General features: G+C 35.4%; 1 protein-coding gene across 2 annotated transcripts in view; it reads left to right on the plus strand.

Moving 5' to 3' along the window:
* Window positions 1–21,663, plus strand: part of GALNT13 (polypeptide N-acetylgalactosaminyltransferase 13) — a 554,323-nt gene extending 532,660 nt beyond the window's left edge. For both annotated transcript variants that reach the window (XM_046019643.1, XM_046019644.1), the window contains exons 12-13: window positions 2,954–3,088; window positions 15,768–21,663. In XM_046019643.1, the coding sequence (XP_045875599.1) occupies window positions 2,954–3,088; window positions 15,768–15,908 (276 nt within the window). In that variant the 3' untranslated portion in view covers window positions 15,909–21,663. The remainder of the gene's footprint in view (window positions 1–2,953; window positions 3,089–15,767) is intronic.
* Window positions 21,664–22,691: the final 1,028 nt, after the last annotated feature.

The following is a 22,691-nucleotide window of genomic DNA, read 5'->3' on the forward strand; positions in this document are numbered from 1 at the left end:
GTGTGATGCTTAAGTTAATGTGCTTCATATGTATTCAGAATTGAAAATCTTACCTTATAACCAGGCATAAGTGTTTTAACTGCAACAGGAGAGCAGGTCAGGCAGATACTCTACCAGGAACTACACGTACCAAACTGAGATGTGGGGTACTGACACAGGCAACAGCTGTAGGGAGTCCTCACTTCCTGGAGAACCTAAAATGAGATGTGAGGTTGTCCCCAAAGTCGTAAGAAACTCAGTAGAGGCTGACTGTATATAGTGCAAGGGTCGGGACAGTCTGTCCTGACCTATGAGAGCCCCTCCTCAAGATTGTGTACCTAGGGGTGGGCACACAGAGGCAAGAGCCGAGCCTGGTGGGCTCCTGTTCTAAAATTCTTTGGGAACTGGACATACTATCAAGGCAGGAATCCATATACAAGGCCACATCCTGGGAGCACCTCTAGGCCTGGGGTAATAACGCTAGCTGTCAGCCACTGCTCTCTGTGTACCTGGATCTCTACAAAGTACGTTGCATGTAAAATTTTCATCTGTCCCAAAGTGAGTTCCATGAACCTCCTGTGGTAGGAGATATAAAAAGCATGAAGATGACAATTATGGGTAAAAAGACAATAGATATAAAGGGTAAATAATTGAGATCAAGCCTAATAATTTTCCAGGTAAAAATCAAGAAAGACATATGTATACTGATGCACTGACTTTTTATTATTATACAGAATATAAACAATCTTAGGAACACCTCTGCATAAAAATGAGATTCTCAGGTATGAAAAATAAATTAATCCTGTTAATTATTCATTAGGATTTGTTAACCAGTTAATTAATGCCAGAAAATAATGAAAGCATTATATACAGATTTTTTTTTTTAAGATTTTATTTATGTATTTGAAGGGAGAGAGTGAGAGCACAAGCTGGGAGACAGAGGGAGAGGGAGAAGCAGGCTCCCTGCTGAGCAGGGAGCCCAACGCAAGGCTCTATCCCAGGACCCCGGCATCATGACCTGAACCAAAGACAGCCACTTAACCAACTGAGCCACTCAGGCATCCCTATATAGATTTTTTTTTAAAGAAAAATTATTTGTGAGCCAAGTATTTTTTTTTCAAGTGCAAAGGCCAAAGAATGATAACTTCAGATAATATAGGCTCAGAAAATATTTTACAAATATATCTTTCTTGAATATAAATCACTTAAAATAGCTACTGATTGGCCATAAATGAATTACAGTTAGGAATTAAGAAGCAAAGAATGTGGTTGACTTCTCTGAACAGGTAAAGTCTCCAAACTATCATAAGAGATCTGAGGAGAAATCATTGTTCAAGCCATAATTATACAAAATTAGTGGCAAATGTGGATACTTTGGTGTTTCCATTTACACTGGCATCTGTATACAACTAAAAGTATAATTTCTATGTGGAAAATTATACTTCACATTAAAACAAAAGGTAAAAGAAATTTCTCTAGAAATTTCCCTCCAAATTAAGGTTTATTACTAGATTCATTTACTTAAATGTGTTTATATGAAATTAAATATTATGTTAATGAAGACCATGTTTGGAAAGGATATAGTACTAATTATCTGAGAGGTGTTTCTTTTATTCTCTTAATTTAATCATAATTTCCATTAAAAGTGTCAATATTAAGGGCACATGGGTGGCTCAGTGGGTTAAGCCTCTGCCTTCAGCTCAGGTCATGATCTCAGGGTCCTGGCATTGAGCCCCACATCAGGCTGTCTGCTCAGTAGGGAGCCTGCTTCCCCCACCCCCCCAACCCCTGCCTCCTTCTCTGCCTACTTCTGATCTCTGTCTGTCAAATAAATAAATAAAATCTTTATTAAAAAGTACTGAAGATAGTAATTTTTTTTCTGAATGCCAAACATGAAATCTGTATTTTATATAGTTTAATTAAATGAACTTCATATATTTCTCAAGTTTTTACATCTTTGTGAAGAATTTCTTTTGCGTTTTTCTCCTACCACCTATGATTTTCAGGGAAGCCCTTAGTTCTGGAGAGGCAACCCTTTCAAGACTAACTCATTCAGCTTACACCCTAAGGCTCCAGAGTTTATAGGGGAATATTGAGCTGACTTCCTCTAATTTTACAGTCTGTTTTGGGAAACTAAAAGATCCTCAAATAACCTTCCTCATTACACTACCTCTTGACATTGTAAGGAAAAAAATACCCACAGAATACTGAAGCATGCTTATCAGAGCAAACAGAAGAAAATAACTTCCGTAATTATTAACTTAATAGCTCTTGTGACCCTTTAATAGTCAATGTTATAAATAAAATATTCATACTAGGAGTTTAAAAAATAGAGATTATTATAGTATCAGTTCAAGTTAGCTAACAATGAATCTACAATCCACTGTAACATTTCTTGGCTATTTTGAGAAGTACTGTAGCCAAAATCAGCTATAATCATATGAGAAAGATAAGTATAGAGCCTACCTTTTTTTAATGAGGTCTCTAGAGAAGCTAATTCTACAACGTTTGGTAACACACTGACAGTATTTAATAAAATTTACATGATGTTCTTATGGAGAGAAAGATTTAAATGTCTTCATGAAAAACATCGTTCTCTCTATAGAATTAGGCAATTGGTCATGTGGTGAGAACAAGGGCTGCCCTCTTCTAGTCCCCTATAGTTAACTTTATTTTACTGAGTCTGTTGTGAGATATATAAGGCAAGTACAGGGCAGGAAATACGGTGCCGGCAAATAATGTGTTTAATAATTTGTTAAATTGAGGCTTCACAAAAAACTTTAACACAGATAACACTGTCCCTATTTTCCAGTTGAGGAAAGGGACTGAGAGATGCGAACTCACTTTCTCAAGATCACACACAGCAGAGACTGTTTGAAAACACAAGTTGATATGAATGCTTCCACAGAGATTTTGCTATACTGTGACTTTGTTTTTAGGGGATTATTTCATCAGTTGAATTTTATATTTTCAGGTATTTTCTTATACTGCTGACAAAGAAATCCGAACCGATGACTTATGCTTGGATGTGTCTAGACTCAGTGGACCTGTAATCATGCTAAAATGCCACCACATGAGAGGAAATCAGTTATGGGAATATGATCCTGAGGTATAGTCTTTTCCTTAATTTACTTACTATTTAGTGCTTAAATCCAGTTACGTATTTCAAATACACTTCATTTCTGAGCTCTTTTTTCTGCACTGGAAAAACTGTATTTTCAAGCATGCACTCCTCTATCTGATAGCATTAGGATGGTATAGTATATAAATAGGGTTTTTTTCGAACGCGTTCTTTAGTATAAAAAATGAATAAGGAAAATAGTCATTTTTATGTGTTTAAAATGTGTTAGCACGTGTACATGCTTAACCTAAGTTATGCAAAGGGGCCAGCTACGGTTATCTGAGAGGTGTGTAAGAAGATGCACATTATAGGACAATATCAACAATATTTCCATTTGTCAAATTTTATACTGTTTCAGTCGGTGAAATCTGTCCTTCTCAAATTAACGGGGAAAAAGGGGGGGGGGAGCTTGAATGCTTTTTATAATAGTAAATACTTTGGAAAATTCAATAAAGTAATTAGGTCCATAATCAACTAAAAAGCATTTTCTCAATATAGCACATCTTTCTGATAGAAGAGTGGGAGGGAAAACAGTAAAATTACAGTTGGGAATTTATAGCCGGGCAGTGTGTAAAAACCAGATCAACCATCAGATGGAGCTAATAAAAAAGAAATATCTTCTTCTCCATAAAGAAGTCGCCTTGAAACAGCTTCATTTCTTTCAGTTCCCTTGGCTTAGCAAAATGAATTGGGTCATCTGTGTTACATTTTCCACATTATTAAATGGTTGGTGACTTATTTAAGATAAGAAATAAACTACTCTTGCAAGATAAATAATGCACTAGAGGCAAATGAATTTCACAAATGCGGTGTTCTACCTCAGCCCAAGATACTCAGCCAGTGTAACATTTTAAAAACCAATCTACAGCATCCTTGGTATTATTGATATTGCAATAAGGCCTTCTTTGAATGTTGTTTCAAATTGCATGATGTTGTAGTTTCTTAACAGGAAAACTTATCGAAGTTTTATGTAATTTGAAACTGATTATGAAGGGTTAAAATTTGACCTTAAAATTTATATAATAGAACCGAGCTCTTTGGACATGCAATGCTCTTCTGGACATAAGGAAGGGCAAATATCTCGAATCTTTCCTGTAATAGACCAGTGTGTTCTGCTCAGATTCTTGTCTCCCCGATACCTTGTTTACCTCAGTCTGACCCTCATATTTTTTCCTTTTGAGCTCTCATCATACCACCCTTAATATTAAGACTGCAGAAGGTATTTCCTTCAGTAATAATGGAGATAAACCTGGAACTTTGGTTCCCTCCCTCTTCCATTCGGAAAAGTACGATAAATGTTCAGATAAAAGAGAAATCCTGAAAGTAGTATTTTTTTAAAATAAAATTTTTTGTTGTTGCTCTTGCCCTTTAGTTTTCAATAGGAGCTCAGAACATTGTTGGGCTTGTATGAAAAATAAAGAAATCTAGCATATATTTCTAAGGGAAGGGGATGAGTGTATATACTTTTTATAAGATGAAGCAGTGTTGAATTTCAGGATACCACTTTAAATCTTCAAAATTTTCTTTAATCTTTGAGTAGATGATGGCTGCTATAGTCATAAGTCAGATTCTTTAATTTCTGAACTAACCATATTGTTAGTATATAGGTGTGCATTTTATGTTTTTATCAGCCAATAGAAAGATTTTTGAGTACTAAGGGATTTTGACAGTCTTAGAAGAGGAAAAAAAAATAAAGGTTGCTTCACGTAGGACAGAGAAACGGATTTTATAAATTTACTATTTTGGATAAGTAGTAGTTACCTGTTGTAGAATTTTTCAAGCATTGCGATATTTTATATCATGTAAACTTTGTTTCTAGAACACACACAAAAAGCTTATAATATGCTATAAATATGGAGAAATGGTTTTTAAATAATCTGATCATTGTGATGATTATGTCACATAGCTTACTCTACTCTCCTATATGTTTATGTTTTCAAAATTAAATTGTGGGGATGCCTGGGTGGTTCAGTCAGTTAAGCATCTGCCTTCAGCTCAGTTCATGATCCCAGGGTCCTGGGATCGAGTCCTGCTTCAGGCTCCTTGTTAAGTAGGGAGCCTGCTTCTCCATCTGCCTGCCACTGCTTGTGCTCTCTCTCTGACAAATAAATAAAATCTTTAAAAAAGTTAAATTGTGATGTTCAGCCTGCCTAAATTTAATATTTCAAATCATAGTATAGACTTTTTTTGCTAATTTTATGAATGTATAAATCATAATGTAGAGAAGTCACAAAAGAGTCGAATAATTATAGGAATAATGAATTGCCTTTCTGGAAATTTCAGCTTTGAAGTAAGACTGATTTTATTTGTGGAAAATGTCAGAAAGAGACTTTTTTTTTAAAGAAATGAAAATATAATACACAGGGTCATTTTAGTCTATAGAATAGTCCCAATCCTCACCACCCAAAGTGTGATTCTGGGACTAGTAACATCACCTGGGAACTTTGTAGAATTTAGGAACCTGAGAACCCTGTATCAGAGTCTGCCTTTTAACAAATCCCAGGTCATTTACATACATATTAAAGTCTGAGAAGGGTAGGTCTAGACAGTGGCCAAACATCTACTTATCTTCCTTAGTCTTTTTATACTCTGTTGGAATTTTTGCAAAGTTAGGAAAAAAAAAAGAAAAAAAATATGCTGTGGAAAATGACAGGCCTCCAGGAGAGATGGGGGAGACATGGGGGCCCAAGGGTAAGAGATGCTGAGATGGGAAAGAAGAGTCATTGCCAAGTCGGGCTGGTCGTCTGGCATCCACCCTGTGGGAAGTAGGAAATGCTGCGTGCTACTTTTTAAATTCAGTTCTTTATCTGCTGCTGTCAAAGCAAAATTATTTTTCTTTGAGAAACGTCTGAGGTGGTGTACTATCAAAGCAGAATAAAACTTGGTGGAGGTCACAGAATTACAAGCGCTGAAACTTTTCTTAAAGTTCTCTTCTTTCAGCCTTTATCAGGAGGAAAGTAAGCACAAAGATCACCCCGCCAGCGGCAGGGACCGGAGTTCACTTCTAAGAAAGTAATCAAAGAAAGCTAGTTACGAGGACAATGCGAAACTCGGTGTGAACAGCTCAAATATTCCAACACTTTGTCACCCATAGTACTTTCAGTTTTAGAAAAGCAAGTCATAAATAGCAGCAGAATTATTGGAATATGTAGAGAAAAACTGAAACCGATTCATAAAGCCTCTTCTTAGGTGAGGGGTGGGGGCAAAGAAAGGGAATGAAATTTATTGTCTGTAATTTCATCTGTTTTCTCAAGCAATTCTAACAATAGGCCTGTAAGATTCTATTTTTATTTTTATTCTTTACATTATTAAATATAAGAGTGTTTAAATAGCTTCTCTAGGTTTTAGACCCCAGGTTTCTGGCACTGAATTTAGCCGTGTTTCTACTATGCTACCTTGCCTCTTGAGGTCATTGAGAAACTAGAAAACAATTAGGCATTTTAAATGATGCTGACCTGATAAGCTAAATGTATTACTATAATAAATGAAAGGAATGATTAAATATTATCAGTTATTTGTGGTACCAAATTTTATTCACATAGAATTTCTCCTTTCCTTAATAACTGGAAAGATGTTCTGCAATAATACTTAGTTGAATAGTCATAAAACCACTTTGTCAGTATGGTCTAATTGCTAAACATTGTCTGTTTTGTTGAATAGTCATAAAACCACTTTGTCAGTATGGTCTAATTGCTTACAAACTTTACACATATTCATTATGATCTAATTGCTTCTCCTTCTATTTGAATGAAACTAAGCACATGTTGGTAACAAATACATGTCTTTGGCCAACTTTGATTTGAAATATAGAGGTTCCTACTTTCGTAGCTAAGTATTTTTTAGCACAGTCATGAATTTAATTCAGTTACCACATTATAGCTGGCTAAACATGTTCAATTTGGGGGCAACTGAGCATCATTAGCAGAACTACAAGACCCTCACCCGGTCTAGAGTCTCTTAAATAAATTACCTGAATATTTTGTTGCCATGAAAGCCATTGCCACAGAACTAACACAGAAAAGGAACCCTAAATTGTGTCTCACTGAAACATTTTTAAGGATATTTTTAGGGGCATCTGGGTGGCTCAGTCAGTTAAGCATCTGCCTTCAATTCAGGTCATAGTCATGGACTCTGGGGATCAAGTCCCGTGTCCGGCTCTCTGCTCAGCAGGGGAGTCTGCTTCTGCCTTTCCCTCTTCTCCTCCTTTCTCTCAAGTAAGTAAATAAATAAATAAAATCTTTCTAAAAAGATTATTTTTATAAAGTTCTGTCATCCATCCATTCTGTTTTATTCAGATTTTCTCATATTCTGTTTGAACATTGCAGTTGTGTTCCAATCCATCTGAAATTTACATTTTCTGACAATAAGTGCACATAATCACATTTCTTTTAGAACATCCAAGCAGCTATATACAGTGTAAGAATCTAATTTTAGAACAGAACACTTATGCTCAACAAACACTATGCAACAAAGAAAAAAAAATAAGGGAGCAAAATATGATGCTAAAAATAAGTCTTGTTTTTCATGTGACTGAGCAAGTTGACTGAGAAGATGAATTCAATATCCATCTGTATCCAGTGTTTCCTAGAGTCACAAGATAAGGGATATTTTTTGAGTAGGGAAAATATGTCGGATCGATATTTACTGAAATCACACAAGCTTATATTTAGACTTTACTTAATACCTCCTCTTTCATTTACCTTTATCAGAAAGCAGGTAAATGGCAGTATAATTTCAAGGTAAGTAATCTATAATGGCAACACGGCTATTTCCCTGTGTAGCACTCCTAATAAAAATAGTGGCTCAGTTTACCTTTAGAAGGCTGTGTATATCTGACTAGTATTACCTTTCCACATTCCCATTGACCCATAGTTGTGGTTTCTTACGTAGACTCATTAGTGAATAGGAACCGTAGGAGTATAGTATTGCAATTTTAGTTCTTGTTTCTTAAACATTTACACTTGGTCTTTAGAATACTCATATTCTGTTCTAATAAAACATGGTTCACCTTGTCAGGAGATCATACTTAATATTTTGAATAACAACTCTATTATAATTTTTTAAAATTATGATTTTGCACTTAACCAATAGGGAAATTTTACTGCCTTGGCTATTAAATATCTGGAACAGTCTGTTTTATCTTACTTTGTTCATTATCATATATAACAGTCAACTGAGTTTCATTTTAAACTTTTTAACTCTTTAAACTTCATTTTAGTATGACATCTTTTACACAGAGGCCAATATGATTAACTCTTTAATCAACCATGCGGTCATTTCTGTTCATTAAATTATTAGGTTTTTCACTTAGTGCTTTTTAATAAAGAAGGTACAAAGGTATGACTTGATTTTATAATTTTGTACATTTTACTTTGTCATTAACCTTGCTTTCCTAGCCTGATTTCCATAGCCATTGCCTCTTCAAAAGGGTAGATCAAGGGATCCCCCATGACACATCTTGTCTTAGATAGCAAAACATACAGGTACATTTAAAGGCAGGAGTTATGAATCGTTTTCTTGTGTATCTTAAAGCAGTCTGTCTAAAATTCTGTCAGAAATACTATAGTGCTTTATACCTCAGAGGAGAATAATTAAGTAATATTATAAACAAAAACCAGTCTAGCTTAGGGTTCACAGTACCCTGTTTTCTAGTGGATATTTTAAATGAAGCAATAGGAAGAGATACGTGGCAGTATGCTTCCTGTCAGCTGGAATGTCACATTACCTTCAAAACTGAGTGATTGTTGAGGGTTTTGAAGGGTCAGGGGTGGGAGGTTGGGGGAACAGGTGGTGGGTAATGGGGAGGGCACGTTTTGCATGGAGCACTGGGTGTTGTGCAAAAAGAATGAATACTGTTACGCTGAAAAAATAAATAAAATGGAAAAAAAAAAAAAAACAAAAACAAAAACTGATTGTGACAGTCTTCCGAAGTTGTGAGAGGCCTTAGCAACAAGTATGGTAAGGGCTGATATGCTGCATAAAGAGTAAGTTAGAAGAAGAAAAAGTGTACACCCAATATAAAAATAAGCAAAGTCTTGAATAGTCAGCACAGGAGAAACATTTAAATTAACCTTATTTTCCCATTTTCATGGGCTATTTGTAACTATTAAAAATACATAAAAAATCATTTCATCTGTGTTCTTTTCTCTTCATTATCCTATGGCAAGAAGTATTTTCAGTGGGACACACAATCTTGGTGTAGGTGTAGTAAAACTGACACACAGACAGTACCCTGGCGTACAGCATAAGAAATGTTAGCTGCTACTGCTATTACTACCAAATCATTATTACAGGTTTTTAAAAACTTTGCCATTATATATTACAAGGTTCATACCTTTTGATCTTGTGATTTCCCTTCTAAGAATCATTTCTGAATAAATGGTTGTAGATGTGGAAAGAGATGATCAGAGATGTTTGTTATAGCATTATTTATAATAGCTCCAAATTGGAAAAACACTCCCTCCAAATGGAAAAGCGAAATGACTTTTGGCAAGTCTACTTTGTAAAAACTGTGTATTTCTTATGTTTTTAGATTACGTTAATGATAACAAAGATGATAAGAATTGATAAGAAAACCCACAATAAAGTGGGAGTATATTTAATTGGATGACCACAGTTAATACATTTGCATAATATAAATGCTAGAAATAACTAGAAAACACATAAAATATTAGTAATTGGTATCTCTTCTAGACAGAATATTCAGAAAAATAAGTAAACTACATTTCTTTTTCAAAGAAATAAAAATGCTAATTGTTTTTGTGGGTATTTTGTAAAATGAAAAATACCCTTTATCTCAATGAAATTATTTGAGATTTCTAATTTTTCTTCTGGTTTAATGGGTTTTCAGAAGCGCCAGGAGTGAAAGTTCTTTGAATTTTTTTCATGGTAATTCACATAATAATATTTTGGGGGAAATATTACAAATGTATTTATGAAAAAAATTATAGTGTGTTTATGTGCTGAGTATTTCTATTTCTAGTTCTATGTTCTAGTATTTCTATTTCCTGAGTATAAGTAAGACCAAATTTTGTTTCATTTTAAATCAAGAGCAAATTTTTAATTTGTTTTTGTTTTTAATAACAGATGAAATTCACAATCACTAACACTGGGGTCTTTGATGTTAACATGACATTTACCAAGAAAAATTTGGTTGAAAAGAAACATCACTGAAGGTAGAGGATTATCAAGCTTAGGAATTTTAAACAGGATAGATAGGAAATTCAGGTATGACTAAAAAAACCAAAATGAAGGGGCACCTGGGTGGCTCAGTGGTTTAAGCCTCTGCCTTCGGCTCAGGTCATGATCCCAGGGTCCTGGGATCGAGTCCCGCATCGGGCTCTCTGCTCAGCAGGGAGCCTGCTTCCTCCTCTCTCTCTCTCTCTGCCTGCCTCTCTGTCTACTTGTGATCTCTCTCTGTCAAATAAATAAAAAATAAAATCTTAAAAAAAAATGAAAATAAAACTAGCCTCCTTAACAAATCAGACTATGTAGTGAACATTATCATTTTACAAATAAAATTATATATGATCTTACCTTTCATATCTTTATAAATCATTGTCTACCATTGTCCTTGAAATGGAAAATCTAATGATTTGTGTCCATTGAGCTGCCAAAGGAATGTAGTCCAATTTTATCAGAATTTATTTTCTGCATTGGCCATTCACCATGTGTTTCAGTCAAAACTTAACAAAGTGCCTCCTGTGGGCAGGCACTGGGCTTGATGACGTATGCAGTCATAGTTCCTGGCCTTCCTGGAGCTCAAGCTCCTGAAGAGGAAATATCTGAAAAACAAGAGACTAATTAATTATAAATTGTGTTTAGGAGAATTAGGCCAAATTAAGAGCCCAAGTGGAGCTGACCTTTTTCTTTTTCCACTCTTCCTTAACTTTCTAATTGACATGTAGCTGAACGTGGCCATGCCGATGTGTAACCCTGGTTAGACCTGTGAAAACATAATGGAAACAGGTTAACACAGGTTAGCCCTGTGAAAACATTATGGAAATAATTCAAGTACCAAACTGTACAAGTGAAGCAAAGAGTTAAAGCTAAATCATCCCCTGGATTTTCCCCTGGGTCCACTCAAATTTAGGTCAAAGGAATGAAGCAGCCAAAAACCATAACTGAAAACTCTCTAAGTAGCCAACAGTTTTGAATATCTCCTCACAAAATAACCCATTTAGCACCAAAAAAAAAAAAAAAAGTATCACTAGAATGAACACCGAGAATATACCTTTTCTGCCCAAAATAACCTTTTGCTCAAAATGTTTCACTGTTTGTTCTCAGGCTCTTCTCCAGCTTCCCAGGCTTATCTTCATTTACCCCTACTTAATACAGTTAATACTAACCCCATCTAAAAGGAGGTGGCTCATACTTCCATGGGTGCAATTATTGTGATGTGTGCTTGCCATCCTTATCCAGTAGAAATTGTATGTTGCCAAGAATGATTGATTTATTACCGCCTTTGTACTTGATTTTGTCATTATTCATTATTTTCTTTGTCAAACAGACCCACACTCTTCTTCACATAATCACCCAGTCCTGTCTCTCAGTAAGCAGAGTAGCTGATGGCTCCCAGCAGCCCACTGTGGAAACATGTAATGATAGCCCTTTGCAGAAATGGCTACTAAGAAACTATACAAGGATGGAAGTTTTTAGAAATATTTTTAAGAGTCCTACTGATTACATTCTCTAATAAGTTTTGGAAGTTTGTGTGTAGACTATGCTAAAATTATTTTACTAATTTTGTCATGTTCTGTTACTGAAATCTAGAAACTTCTTTAAAATATACTTAAGAAAAATCTTTATGTGCTATTTCTCTATGGAATTATTTTTCTGTCTTTTACTTCTTAGCTGCATATTAATTTGGAGGCTGACTATATTAAGTAGTGTTTTCTCTATTATTAATTAAAAGTATTTTTCAGTTTTTACTTTATTTCAAATATTTATACATGCATAAATATAATTAACAGAATACATTAGTTCCTTTTAAGGCTAACTATAGCCATGTTTATGTAACAGTAGATTTTGCATTAGAGCTGAGAAAAATCAGTTAAAAAAAAACTAACATAGCCAAAAAAAGGATTGTTTTTGGAACATTAAAATTAATTAATTTTGTTAATTTTTTTCCAATACTTCCACTATGTGCACATTTAGGACAGCTTGTCTATAATTTATTTTAACCTGAGACTTTAAGCAAATGCATTTTGAAAACTAAGATGTACTTTTCAGTAACTTTATAAATTCTAAGTATTTCTTTGTGATTGGCAAAGATATAATAATAAAAGCTTTTTAAAAATTTTACCTCTTACCACTTGTGTGATTTGTGAATATCTCCTCAGTAAGCGATAAAATGAATCATTATTCAGCTGAATTCAAAAAACTGTTACGGGATTTTTATAAAGAGTGCAAATAAGAATATGTCCTAGTTCTTCATCTTAAGGGGATTATTGTCCTGTAAATAAAGGATATTACATTGTGTAGTACCTTCCTGTGACAACACATGGGAAGTTAGGGCATTGTTCTGGTTCCAGTGAACCAGGTAAAGGTTGTCAGTAGAAGGCACAGTTGAGCTTGGAATGCTCCTGACGAGGCTGCATGAGGTATAGAGAGGTGCGGAGAGAAGGGGCATTGTTTACATTAGAACTACATTTGAGATGTGTTAGAAAGCTGGGAAAGTCTAGACTCCTTGCACAGAGATCTTGTGTACAAGGCAATTGACATACATTATGTTCGTTTCCAAAGCATACTTGGTAGTATAATGCCTAACAAGGGGTCTTGTTAGGCTTACCTAGACATTTAGTCTCACGAGTTTACTTACAGAATTCTCGGACAGAAACCACAACTTGATTCTCTCAGCAGACCTCGTAGCAGTTCGTATTAGCCTAGGGGAACCAGCTTTTCCACAGGTGACAGCCCACTGGGAGGGGATGAGAGCCATATCAGGCTGGTGTGGCTTTAAGACTCACAGGAGACATCTCTGTAACAACTCCATAGCCCAGCTCCTAGGCCCCAGGACATATGCAAAATTCAAGTCTTGACACCTTTGAGAAGTCCACAATTGGGTTTCCTATCAGTTACTTATAATGTTGATCAGACACAGATGCAGTTTACTCTTCAGAGGTTATTTTTCCCATCTGCCATGTTGCCTAGAAACATGTTAACATCCTTACTCTTATCAGATTGCTAAGGGATCACAGTTACATCGTTGACTAAAGGTTAACTTTTTTAAGCGGAAGAGAAAAAGGCATTTTTAAATACTCCTAAGTATAATTAAGCATTTTCTGACAAAGAATCTGAATCCTCAGAATGATTTGGTAGCTTGCCCAAATTTTCATAGCTAGTAAATGGGGGAGCAGGAACTCTCCCTAAGTTCTGTCTAATCTGACCTTATCTATGGGTCTGATATGGACCCTATGGACCCATTTTCCCTATGGAAAAGCTGGCTCCCCTAGGCTAATACGAACTGCTACGAGGTCTGCTTTGGAAACGAACATAATGTATGTCAATTGCCTTGTACACAAGATCTCTGTGCAAGGAGTCTAGACTTTCCCAGCTTTCTAACACATCTCAAATGTAGTTCTAATGTAAACAATGCCCCATCTCTCCCTAAAGTAGACCCTAAACTGCCTAATCTTTCTACTGCTCTCCGTTACAAAGGGGAGGTTTTTGGTGAGTTGTTTGTTATCTTTACAATGGTGGCTTTTGACTAATGAATTCCTTCAAAGAAAATACTTGTTACCAAAAAAAAAAAAAAAGACTAATCTTTTTAAAACTATCATTATTTGTGTACTTAACGCATAATTTGATCTGATCCTTAAAGTCATATACATTTGAAAAGAAAAAGATCTAATCAAAGCAAGCAAAGACTAGTGGCTTTTTTGAAAGAGGACATATATACACAAAGGACCTCAGGTACATAACAAAAATAAAGAATATTTTGTTGATTTTAACTGGAATTTTCTAGAAAAAGTGTTTTGTTCTGTATCCTTTTTTTCATGTTGGTTGCTGGTTCATAAACCAAGAGCATCATCTCTGGTACCATAAGCGTAAATTAACCATCATCTTTGGTCTTTGGCCTTTTCATCTCCCCCCCCTCCAATCTCTGTTTGTTTTTTTTTTATAAATAGCTTGATTTCATGTATTGAAAGAACAACAAAGGCCTCAATCTTGAAATCTCCTTCCTGTCTAATAGCCTTGTGCTTTTAATTTCCTGCTCATTGCCAATGAACCATCCCACCACAATCCTATTTTCCCTTTAGTCTTTCCTCAGGATAGTGCAGCCCAGGATATGCAGTCCTAATCCAAACAAATTAAAATTGTCCAGGCAGTGTTTCTCCACCATTTTTATCGCATACGCTGTGCATTTTTTTTAAACCCAACTTTTAGTGTTATTTTTACAGCTGCCCCCTGCAAAAATGTTTACCTTTTAGTATTGGCAACAGAAGTATAGGGCATGCTCTTTTTTGAGATATACCTGCAAATCACCCTCCATACATGCAAATGCTTTTCTTCTGGTTTAAGGTTTTTTGTATAAAATGGTTCTAAGCATTGCCCATGAAACTGAGCAGAAATGTATATAATACATATGTATAAATTAATATGCATAAAACACGTGGACTTAAAATGTGTATCCGGGGGTACATGGGTAGTTCAGATGGTTCAGTGTCTGCCTTCAGCTCAGGTCATGTTCTCCAGGTCCTGGGATCAAGCCCCAAGTCAGGCTCCTGGCTCAGTGGGGAGTCTGCTTCTCCTTCTCCCTCTCTCCCCTGCTCATTCTCTTTCTCTCTCAAATGAATAAATTAAAAAAAAAAGCTTTCAGACGTTCATTTGAAAAGTTCAAAAAACAGGATTTCAAAATATAAATGTAAACTCAAAAGACAAGACGTGATGACTGGTTCGCATGCTAAAATTACTGGAATTAAATTTCAGCATTTGGGTACTGAGAGGATGCTTATTAATGAATATCATTATTATGCACAAAGTAAAATACACATATGATATTTCAAAACATATAACCATAACATCTCTTTTTATATTTGGTTTGATTTTTTTAAGATTCTTAAAATGAAAACCAAAATATGGTGAGCATACTATCAAGTAACACAGGTCTTTGTTGCTATGATAATCAATCGTCTACGCTGAATGTCTCATAGACACAGATACTATGGAGTGCTTAGTATTTTGAAATGGGAACATCTTTACCGGTTTTGTTCATTTGGGTCACAGCTGTGACATCTCTTTGCATGTTTACCAAATGGTTACTGAATTCACACATGCCTAAGAAAACTAAGCTTTTGTAAAAGCATGTTAATATTTGCAGCCCTCAAGTGAACTCAGAGCTCACAAATGGGCTTTTTGCAAAGGAGACTGAATTCTTGGAAATGCATATAAATGTCAGCCAGTTTCTTTAACCATCTGCAGCAAAAGGTGCATTAGACAATGGATGAAACTGTAACAGTGAAATTTGTGTAATAATTCAGAACCACGTGCACAGTTCATTTTACAAACCTATCACTGTGGGTACTAAAAAAATTATGAAGGATTTTTAAGATTCTCTTTTAAATCTCTTTAAAATTCTCTTTAAATCTCTTTTAAGATTTAATCAGATGAACTAGTGAAGTTAAAGATAAAATAGGTTGCACTGATTATTCATTGTCTTTTACAGAGACTCACCTTGAGACATGTTAACAGTAACCAATGCCTCGATGAACCTTCTGAAGATGACAAAATGGTGCCTACCATGCAGGACTGTAGTGGAAGCAGATCCCAACAATGGCTGCTAAGGAACATGACCTTGGGGGCATGAAGATTGTTTCCCCAAAGCCATGAAAGTATCTACACTTTTGTTTTTCCATTATTTCAATTAGGGAAAGATATTAACTTTGCTGTATTGAAAGTTTTAAAATCCTTTTAGTATTCTAAAATACAGTTTATAATTCATTTTTAGGAATGTTTGCTTATTTCCCTACTAAAATTTGTATCTGATCAAAAGAAGCACATACCATATATAAATAACAGCAAACTGTTATTAAGCAAATATCAGAACAACTTGAAAAATAAATTGTGTTTGCTTTAAATAAAAAAAAAAAGAATCTCTATTGCCCTCATCTCATAAGATCAGTCAGGACTTCCTTTAATTTTCTTTTTGTCATAGTGATTAAAAGAGAGACAATGTAAATGCCTTATAAAATATCTTCGTTGTGATATATTATCAATTGTTTTAAAAACTCACTGTTTCTAATGGACCTTCATGGCAACATGTTGAATTTCTATGTCAACAACAAGGCCACATATTGAATTATTTCTGAGCAGTGAATTCATCGTACAAGATAAGTTTCAATTTTGTAGGAAAAAAATTAAATTGGATATTGACTTCTCATAGAGTCCTTACAAAAGCATCACCATTAAACAAAATAGAGGAGAGTTTGAAAGTTCAATTTCAAGTACATGAAATCAGAGGAAACTAGCTAGGCATTGAGGAGAGCAAGATTAAGTGAAACTGAAAAAAATAAATCATTTTAAAAGACAATTCTCTTTGGGTTCCAATCACTCCTAACACAGTTTGAGCATAACAGTCATCTTGGTCCCAGAGTTGATGCTGGAAACTCAATTCTTAACCACTGCCTCTGTCTCAAACTACACAGACCCTTTTCTCTTCATGCTAGAGAGTGACTTGTCTCTTACGCTGTACAGAATTGTAGGTGAAGGGTATAGTACTTTCCATAATTTTTAATTCTTTTGCATTTGAAGGTTCTAGTTAGGTCACTATTACCATTTTAATTGTATGTTTTAAAAAATAATGTGCTACTATCAGAATTTCACTGCCATCCAGTAGTATCTAAAGTTTTCACCAGGGGCATGAGCTCAATACACAGCCATTAAACTTTTATTTTAATTAAACTTCTTGAAATCATTTGCCATAAACTATAGTTCAAGGAAGAATAATAATTAGATCAGTTTCACATGTTCTTTTTCCATCTTAAAACCCTTTATGTTCAAAATACATGAGCAGAAGACGTGAAAAGGAAAGAAAATTGATTTGAGATTCATGCTAAACCTTTAGTTTTAGGATCTGACACCGTTTAAAATGCTCATAAAGTTTTTCAGCGTCTGTATCTTATTCCTTATACGTGCACTCGGCTGCTAAAAGAAATTTAGGGGGAAAATGGAAGAAGCATCCTCTGGAGCAAAAGATGCTACATTTTTGTCCCCATCTTTTCTTAAAAATCTCTGAGAGAAACTTTAATGAATATGGCTACACAAAAATTTTCTCTTTGTCTCTATCTCTGTCTCTCTCTCTCTCTCTCTCTCTCACACACACACACACACACACACACACACACACACACACTGCTTTATAATGAAAAGGAGGACACTTTCTGAAAGCCAGTAAAATCCTGTATGATTTTCCCCAGCTAGCATCCCCTTTCTCTTTTGGCTGTACACTGGTACAACTCTAAAGAAGATTTCTACAACCTGAAGCATTCCAGTTTACTTCTTAAAGTGGACACACCCCTCACCTCAAGGTGGTGGAGAATCCGTCAATATCCTAAAATTTTAAACAAAAGTTTGAGTGTTGGGGCCTGTTGTTTTGAGAAAAGAATCTGTAGCTTAGAGCAAACTTCAAAGGAAGCTATGACTCCCAAAAGTTAGTGAACCACTGCCTTAAATTGATAACGGCCTCACGAGACAACAGCTGCTCCATGGAAACTGCCTTTGACACATTTCAGCAGCACTTTAAAAATCTGAAAGTCTGTTATGGTCATAGCAACAATACAGGAAAAATTGAACCTGTGGAAGTTTCATGCCAGAGCTTTTCAGAGAACCCTCAGATGGTTTAAACACGTTGTTTAAATGTGAGTTAGAGTGTTTAATAAACAACCAAAAAATGCCATAAAATAGAAAATACCAAAACCCAGAGAGCAGTGACTAACATTCAACTTATCAGCAAAAAGATCTATTGTATTCAGTACAGAACATTAAAAATGATGACTGGCTTCACAATGGATTCTTCTTAGCTGTGGGGCTAGACTAACAAATATTTCAAAGTTCCCCTTCTGATGTTTTCCCCACAGCAGTTAATGCCAATTCCATCTTTCCAGATGTCGAGATCAAAAACCTCTAGTCACTTTTGATTCCTCTGTTTCTTCTTTCAACTTTCATCTAATCCATCAGCAAATTCCCTTGATTCTATATTTGAAATACAACCAGAAGCCAATGACTTCCCACCTCATCCACTATGTGCCACCACCTCAATTTTTTTTTTTAAACTGTGGTATGCTTATAATTTGGTTCCCCTGATTGACCAACCCTTGCCTCCAACAGTCTGTATCAGTCACAGCAGCCTTAGTGATTTCGTTAAACATCAGTTTAATTTTGTCACTTCTTTGCTCACAACCCTCCAATGCCTTCCCATGTCTAACGAAATCTCTTAGAGTGGTCTTCAAGGGCCCCTCTCTCCATGCATGTGCTCACGAGCACTCCCCCCCAACCCCCACATCCTCACAAGGGCTCCTTTCTGAGTGCATCTCCTCATGCCTCCCCTTACTTGCTCCACGCTGGTTGCCAAGCAGGTTTTCGTCTTCTTGTTTTGCTCCCTCTGCCCCACAGAGTTCTCTCACCTCACTTTCTTTAGGTATCTCTCCAAATACTGTCTCATCAGTAAGGCAAACCCTTCTTCCTCATGCCCTCCCTATCCCATGTATGTTCTCTGACAAACTATAAATTGGCTTTTTTTTTTTCCTGTCTACCCTTCCACCTCTCCTTCCCTTCCCAACATTCTGATCACACATCCTAGAATGAAGCGCCATAAAGGCCAGGCTTTGCCAGTTTTATTCACTGTGGTATCCCCAGCATCTAATATAGTTCTGGGCTCAAAGTTAGTATTCTTTAACTATTTCTTGAATTAATGAACTGAAAAATGTGTATTAAAGTTGCTAAGTGCTACTGTATCATATTTTTTTGCACAGTATTTTAAATTTTAAAATAAAACCTAGTAATATATTTAGACAAAATTTGCATAACTTTGTCTCCAAATGATAATTTTCTTCCTAATATTCTTTATGTTAAAGTATGGACTATATTTTGTTCCCTGTGGTAAAATAGCCTGCCTTATGGAAGTGAAATACAACATTTTATAAACATGCTGCTATATTATGTAAGTTGCTTTATGAAGATAAAATTTTTATTTTTATTTTTTGGTTGTATTCAATGGCTACCTGAAGAAGTGAGAATTTTTACTTTTTGAGTAGAGACGTATCATCCTCTTAAAAGTCATATGTATTTTCATATTTTCATAGGCGCTATTACTAATTTATTTTCTAAGTACAATTCTATAAATGGAACACAAACCCAGTAACTTTGAGAGGAATTTACAGATGATCTATTCCTTCTCCATTTACAAATAAGACCAACATCCAGATATGTAATGTGGCCTGCCTAGGGATCAGATTAAACTATAAACAGTGTTGCCAGGACTCATCATTGTTAATATAACCTAATATTGTCTTCAATGAAAAAGCATTCAAAAATAAAGTAGAAAGGGTACAATAATGAGGAAGAAATGTCTTCATTAAACATTTTGTGATAAGTACATTGATTTTTTTTGAGATATATTACTTCTCACTACCTTTCATATTTAAATAAGATTAGTTCTACAAAATAATACCACAGGAAATAAATATCTATAGCAGAAATAAAGAAATTAACAGGAAATAGCGTGATTACAGAACATCCTGGCATTACTGGGCAAAATGGGTTTCAGGGAAGCAAAGCCTCTTGAGCAATAACAATGGAGCATACCCTCCCCTCACTTCTATTTTCCATGTAATTATGTTCAAGTTAAAAATGACTGGCCTACAGCTTGCACAGAGCATTAGACCCATCTATTACTGTGAACACTGGATAGATTCTAAGCTATGCAGGTTTAAAGACCACAGGGTAATCAGCAGAGAATTCTAGGCTTCCCAGTAGAGCTCTCTAGACTCTAGTCAACACAATCCATAAATTTGATTTTGCCATGGTTCTTAGAAAGAGCATAATAAATAAAAGGGGAAAACAGCAAAGAGAAAAAGGAAGAAAGAACCACTAGAGTAAAACAACAGGCATGATTTTACCTTTTTTTCTTTCTTTTCTTTTTTTTTAAGTGGGAAGTTAAGAGAATAGTATGAATTGGTTCAGTAAACCTTAAAATATTGGCTGCCTACCTACATTATTTTTTACCACCTGAGAAATGATGATCATATGTGATCACGGACATTTTATTTGCATCTTATTTATAGATGTTCAGTCTCGTCTCAGAGGAGGCAAAACTTATATGCATTCATAAGTCCTGAAGTAAGTCATAAAGTCGTAAGTCATAAAGTCTGCTGATTTAACAAATATGAAGAATTCAAGAAATTCAAGATCTTAATGGATGTGTGATCATCCACAAAGGGTCCTTCTGCAGAGCAGATATCTGCAACCCTTGAATAAATTTCTAATTCTGTTGGACAGCAAAAATTCATTTAAGTCTTAAGGCAGTTAGTGTTTCCGGATTCAGCCACTACCCTCCACTTTCTCCTTATTTTTCCCCAGTAGGTCTAAGCATGGAATAGATAAAATCAGCACTCTTCTGTACAGCACATGAACACATCTGGTATGACTACACCATGCTCAAAATGCTATTAAGTATCAGTTGTTGTAGGAATTTAAGGTGTTGAATGAACACCAGCAATGTATTTTAAATAGTTTGTGTGCATTTGTGTCCAACTTTTGTTTCATATTGTTCAATAAATTCTAAAGGCAATTTTCATTGTATGTGTTCAAATAATCTCTCTGAAATACTAGTGGTGCAGGGCAGCTCTTTCGTTAACCATCTTTTAAGATAAAGGCCATTTCTATGTTAACCAGTGTCGTCATTATATAAAATTATTTTGTTTTTGTTTTTATCTGGGGAGAACAAGTCTCTTAATACTGGGTATTTAATGAGTCCGAATGAGAATGGAACATTAAATGATTAAGGCTATATCTATAATGGTTTTAAAATATGAAATTTTCATCATGCACTTAATTTGGTGTAAAAATGAACGTAAGCTGCTGCTTGGTTTCAGTTGTACTTTCTGCTAAAAATAGCACAAGTGAAAAAAGAGAACTTGATGATTATATGATTTTTCTTTTGTAGCTTTGTTTTTCCATTGAGTGTAGCCACAGCTTAAGCAAAATAATTTCAAAAATCTTTTAGATATATGCTTGGCACACAGTTCTTTAACATTTATAAAAGTAGCTTGTGCATAAGGAATTACACATTTTAAATATTGTAAGCATTACTAAATGGTATAATTGTTCTTTTGCTATAAATTTAAATATTTATATGTTTTTGTAGAATTAAAAAATACCAATTTAGTTTTCCTTGCTATATGTTGTCTTTTTTAAAAAAAAAAAAAAGTTGTTAGCATTTTAAACAGATAAACAAGTTCAGTATTTTATGCTTGTGCTCCATTTTGTAGATTATTTAAATAAGTGCCTATGGATATCTCTTAGCAGTAAGAAAATATTGTGATCCTAGTACAATTTTGATAGCAAAAAATATATAAAATAGAAACATTAAAATGTGCATGATTTTACGAATTTATCATTTTATTTATTTTTGTTCTAAAATGATTTGAAATCGGTATTTTTTTCTCTTCCTGTTTTATAAAAATGACTTGAAACAGAAAAGCTAAAGTGTTTCATATTATATGATGAAAGCTATTTCCCAGACTGCTGTGAGTCCTGGCCAGTTCCTTGGACCTGATACTGGAATTCTGCAATACAGTCTGTCCGGGTTAGGAGGCAAGGATGGAGGAGGCTGAGAACTCCAAGGGCAGTGAGCCCCCAGAACCAACCCTGCAATCCTAACCACACACAGACTCAAGAGAGAAAATGATAGATCATTTCCTTTTCTACGTTGAAAGAAAGAAGAAAGAAAAAAAAGAGAAGGAAAGGAGGAGGGTGGGAGTATCCTAACACTATTTTCATATCTTATTTTGTTCTAAAGTAGACTTACCTAAATTATGATTCAGAAGCTCATTGATTTGCAAACATCGTGAATACCACTGGTTTTCCAAAAATTTTTCTATGACTGTCGGTAAGAGTGATAAGGAAAATCTGTGTTCTGAGGTGGCTGACGAATCCAGCAGGGGAATCCCAGTCTTGCCCCAGGGTCGTTGTAGGCTTTCCCCTAGCCCCCATTGGTCACAGGTGCAAGAGTGGCACAGATAAAAAAGTACAAGTGCATAAGAGACTCCCTTTGTGCTCAGGCTCACACCTTGCGAGATTACGCTCTTTGGGGCCCACTAGCATGAAATAAACCTCTGATCTTCCAAGGTCCGAGTGCTGCTTGGTTTTTTTTGGCCAGGATCCAGTCTGCATTCTGTAACATTTGGTTCTCTGACTGGGAAACCCAACCATCCTGGCCCATTATTGCCGCTGGTTTGAGGGCAACGGTGGGAACAAGGGGTCCTAATGGAGAAGGTGCGCCCTGCATAATCTTTGGCAGTCTCCCTCCCAGTGGCTTCGGACCAGCCTCACTCTGCTGTTCCCGCCAGACTCAAAACACACTTGGTAGGTG

Source organism: Meles meles, chromosome 9, assembly GCF_922984935.1.
Source record: "Meles meles chromosome 9, mMelMel3.1 paternal haplotype, whole genome shotgun sequence".
NCBI classification, from domain to species: domain Eukaryota; kingdom Metazoa; phylum Chordata; class Mammalia; order Carnivora; family Mustelidae; genus Meles; species Meles meles.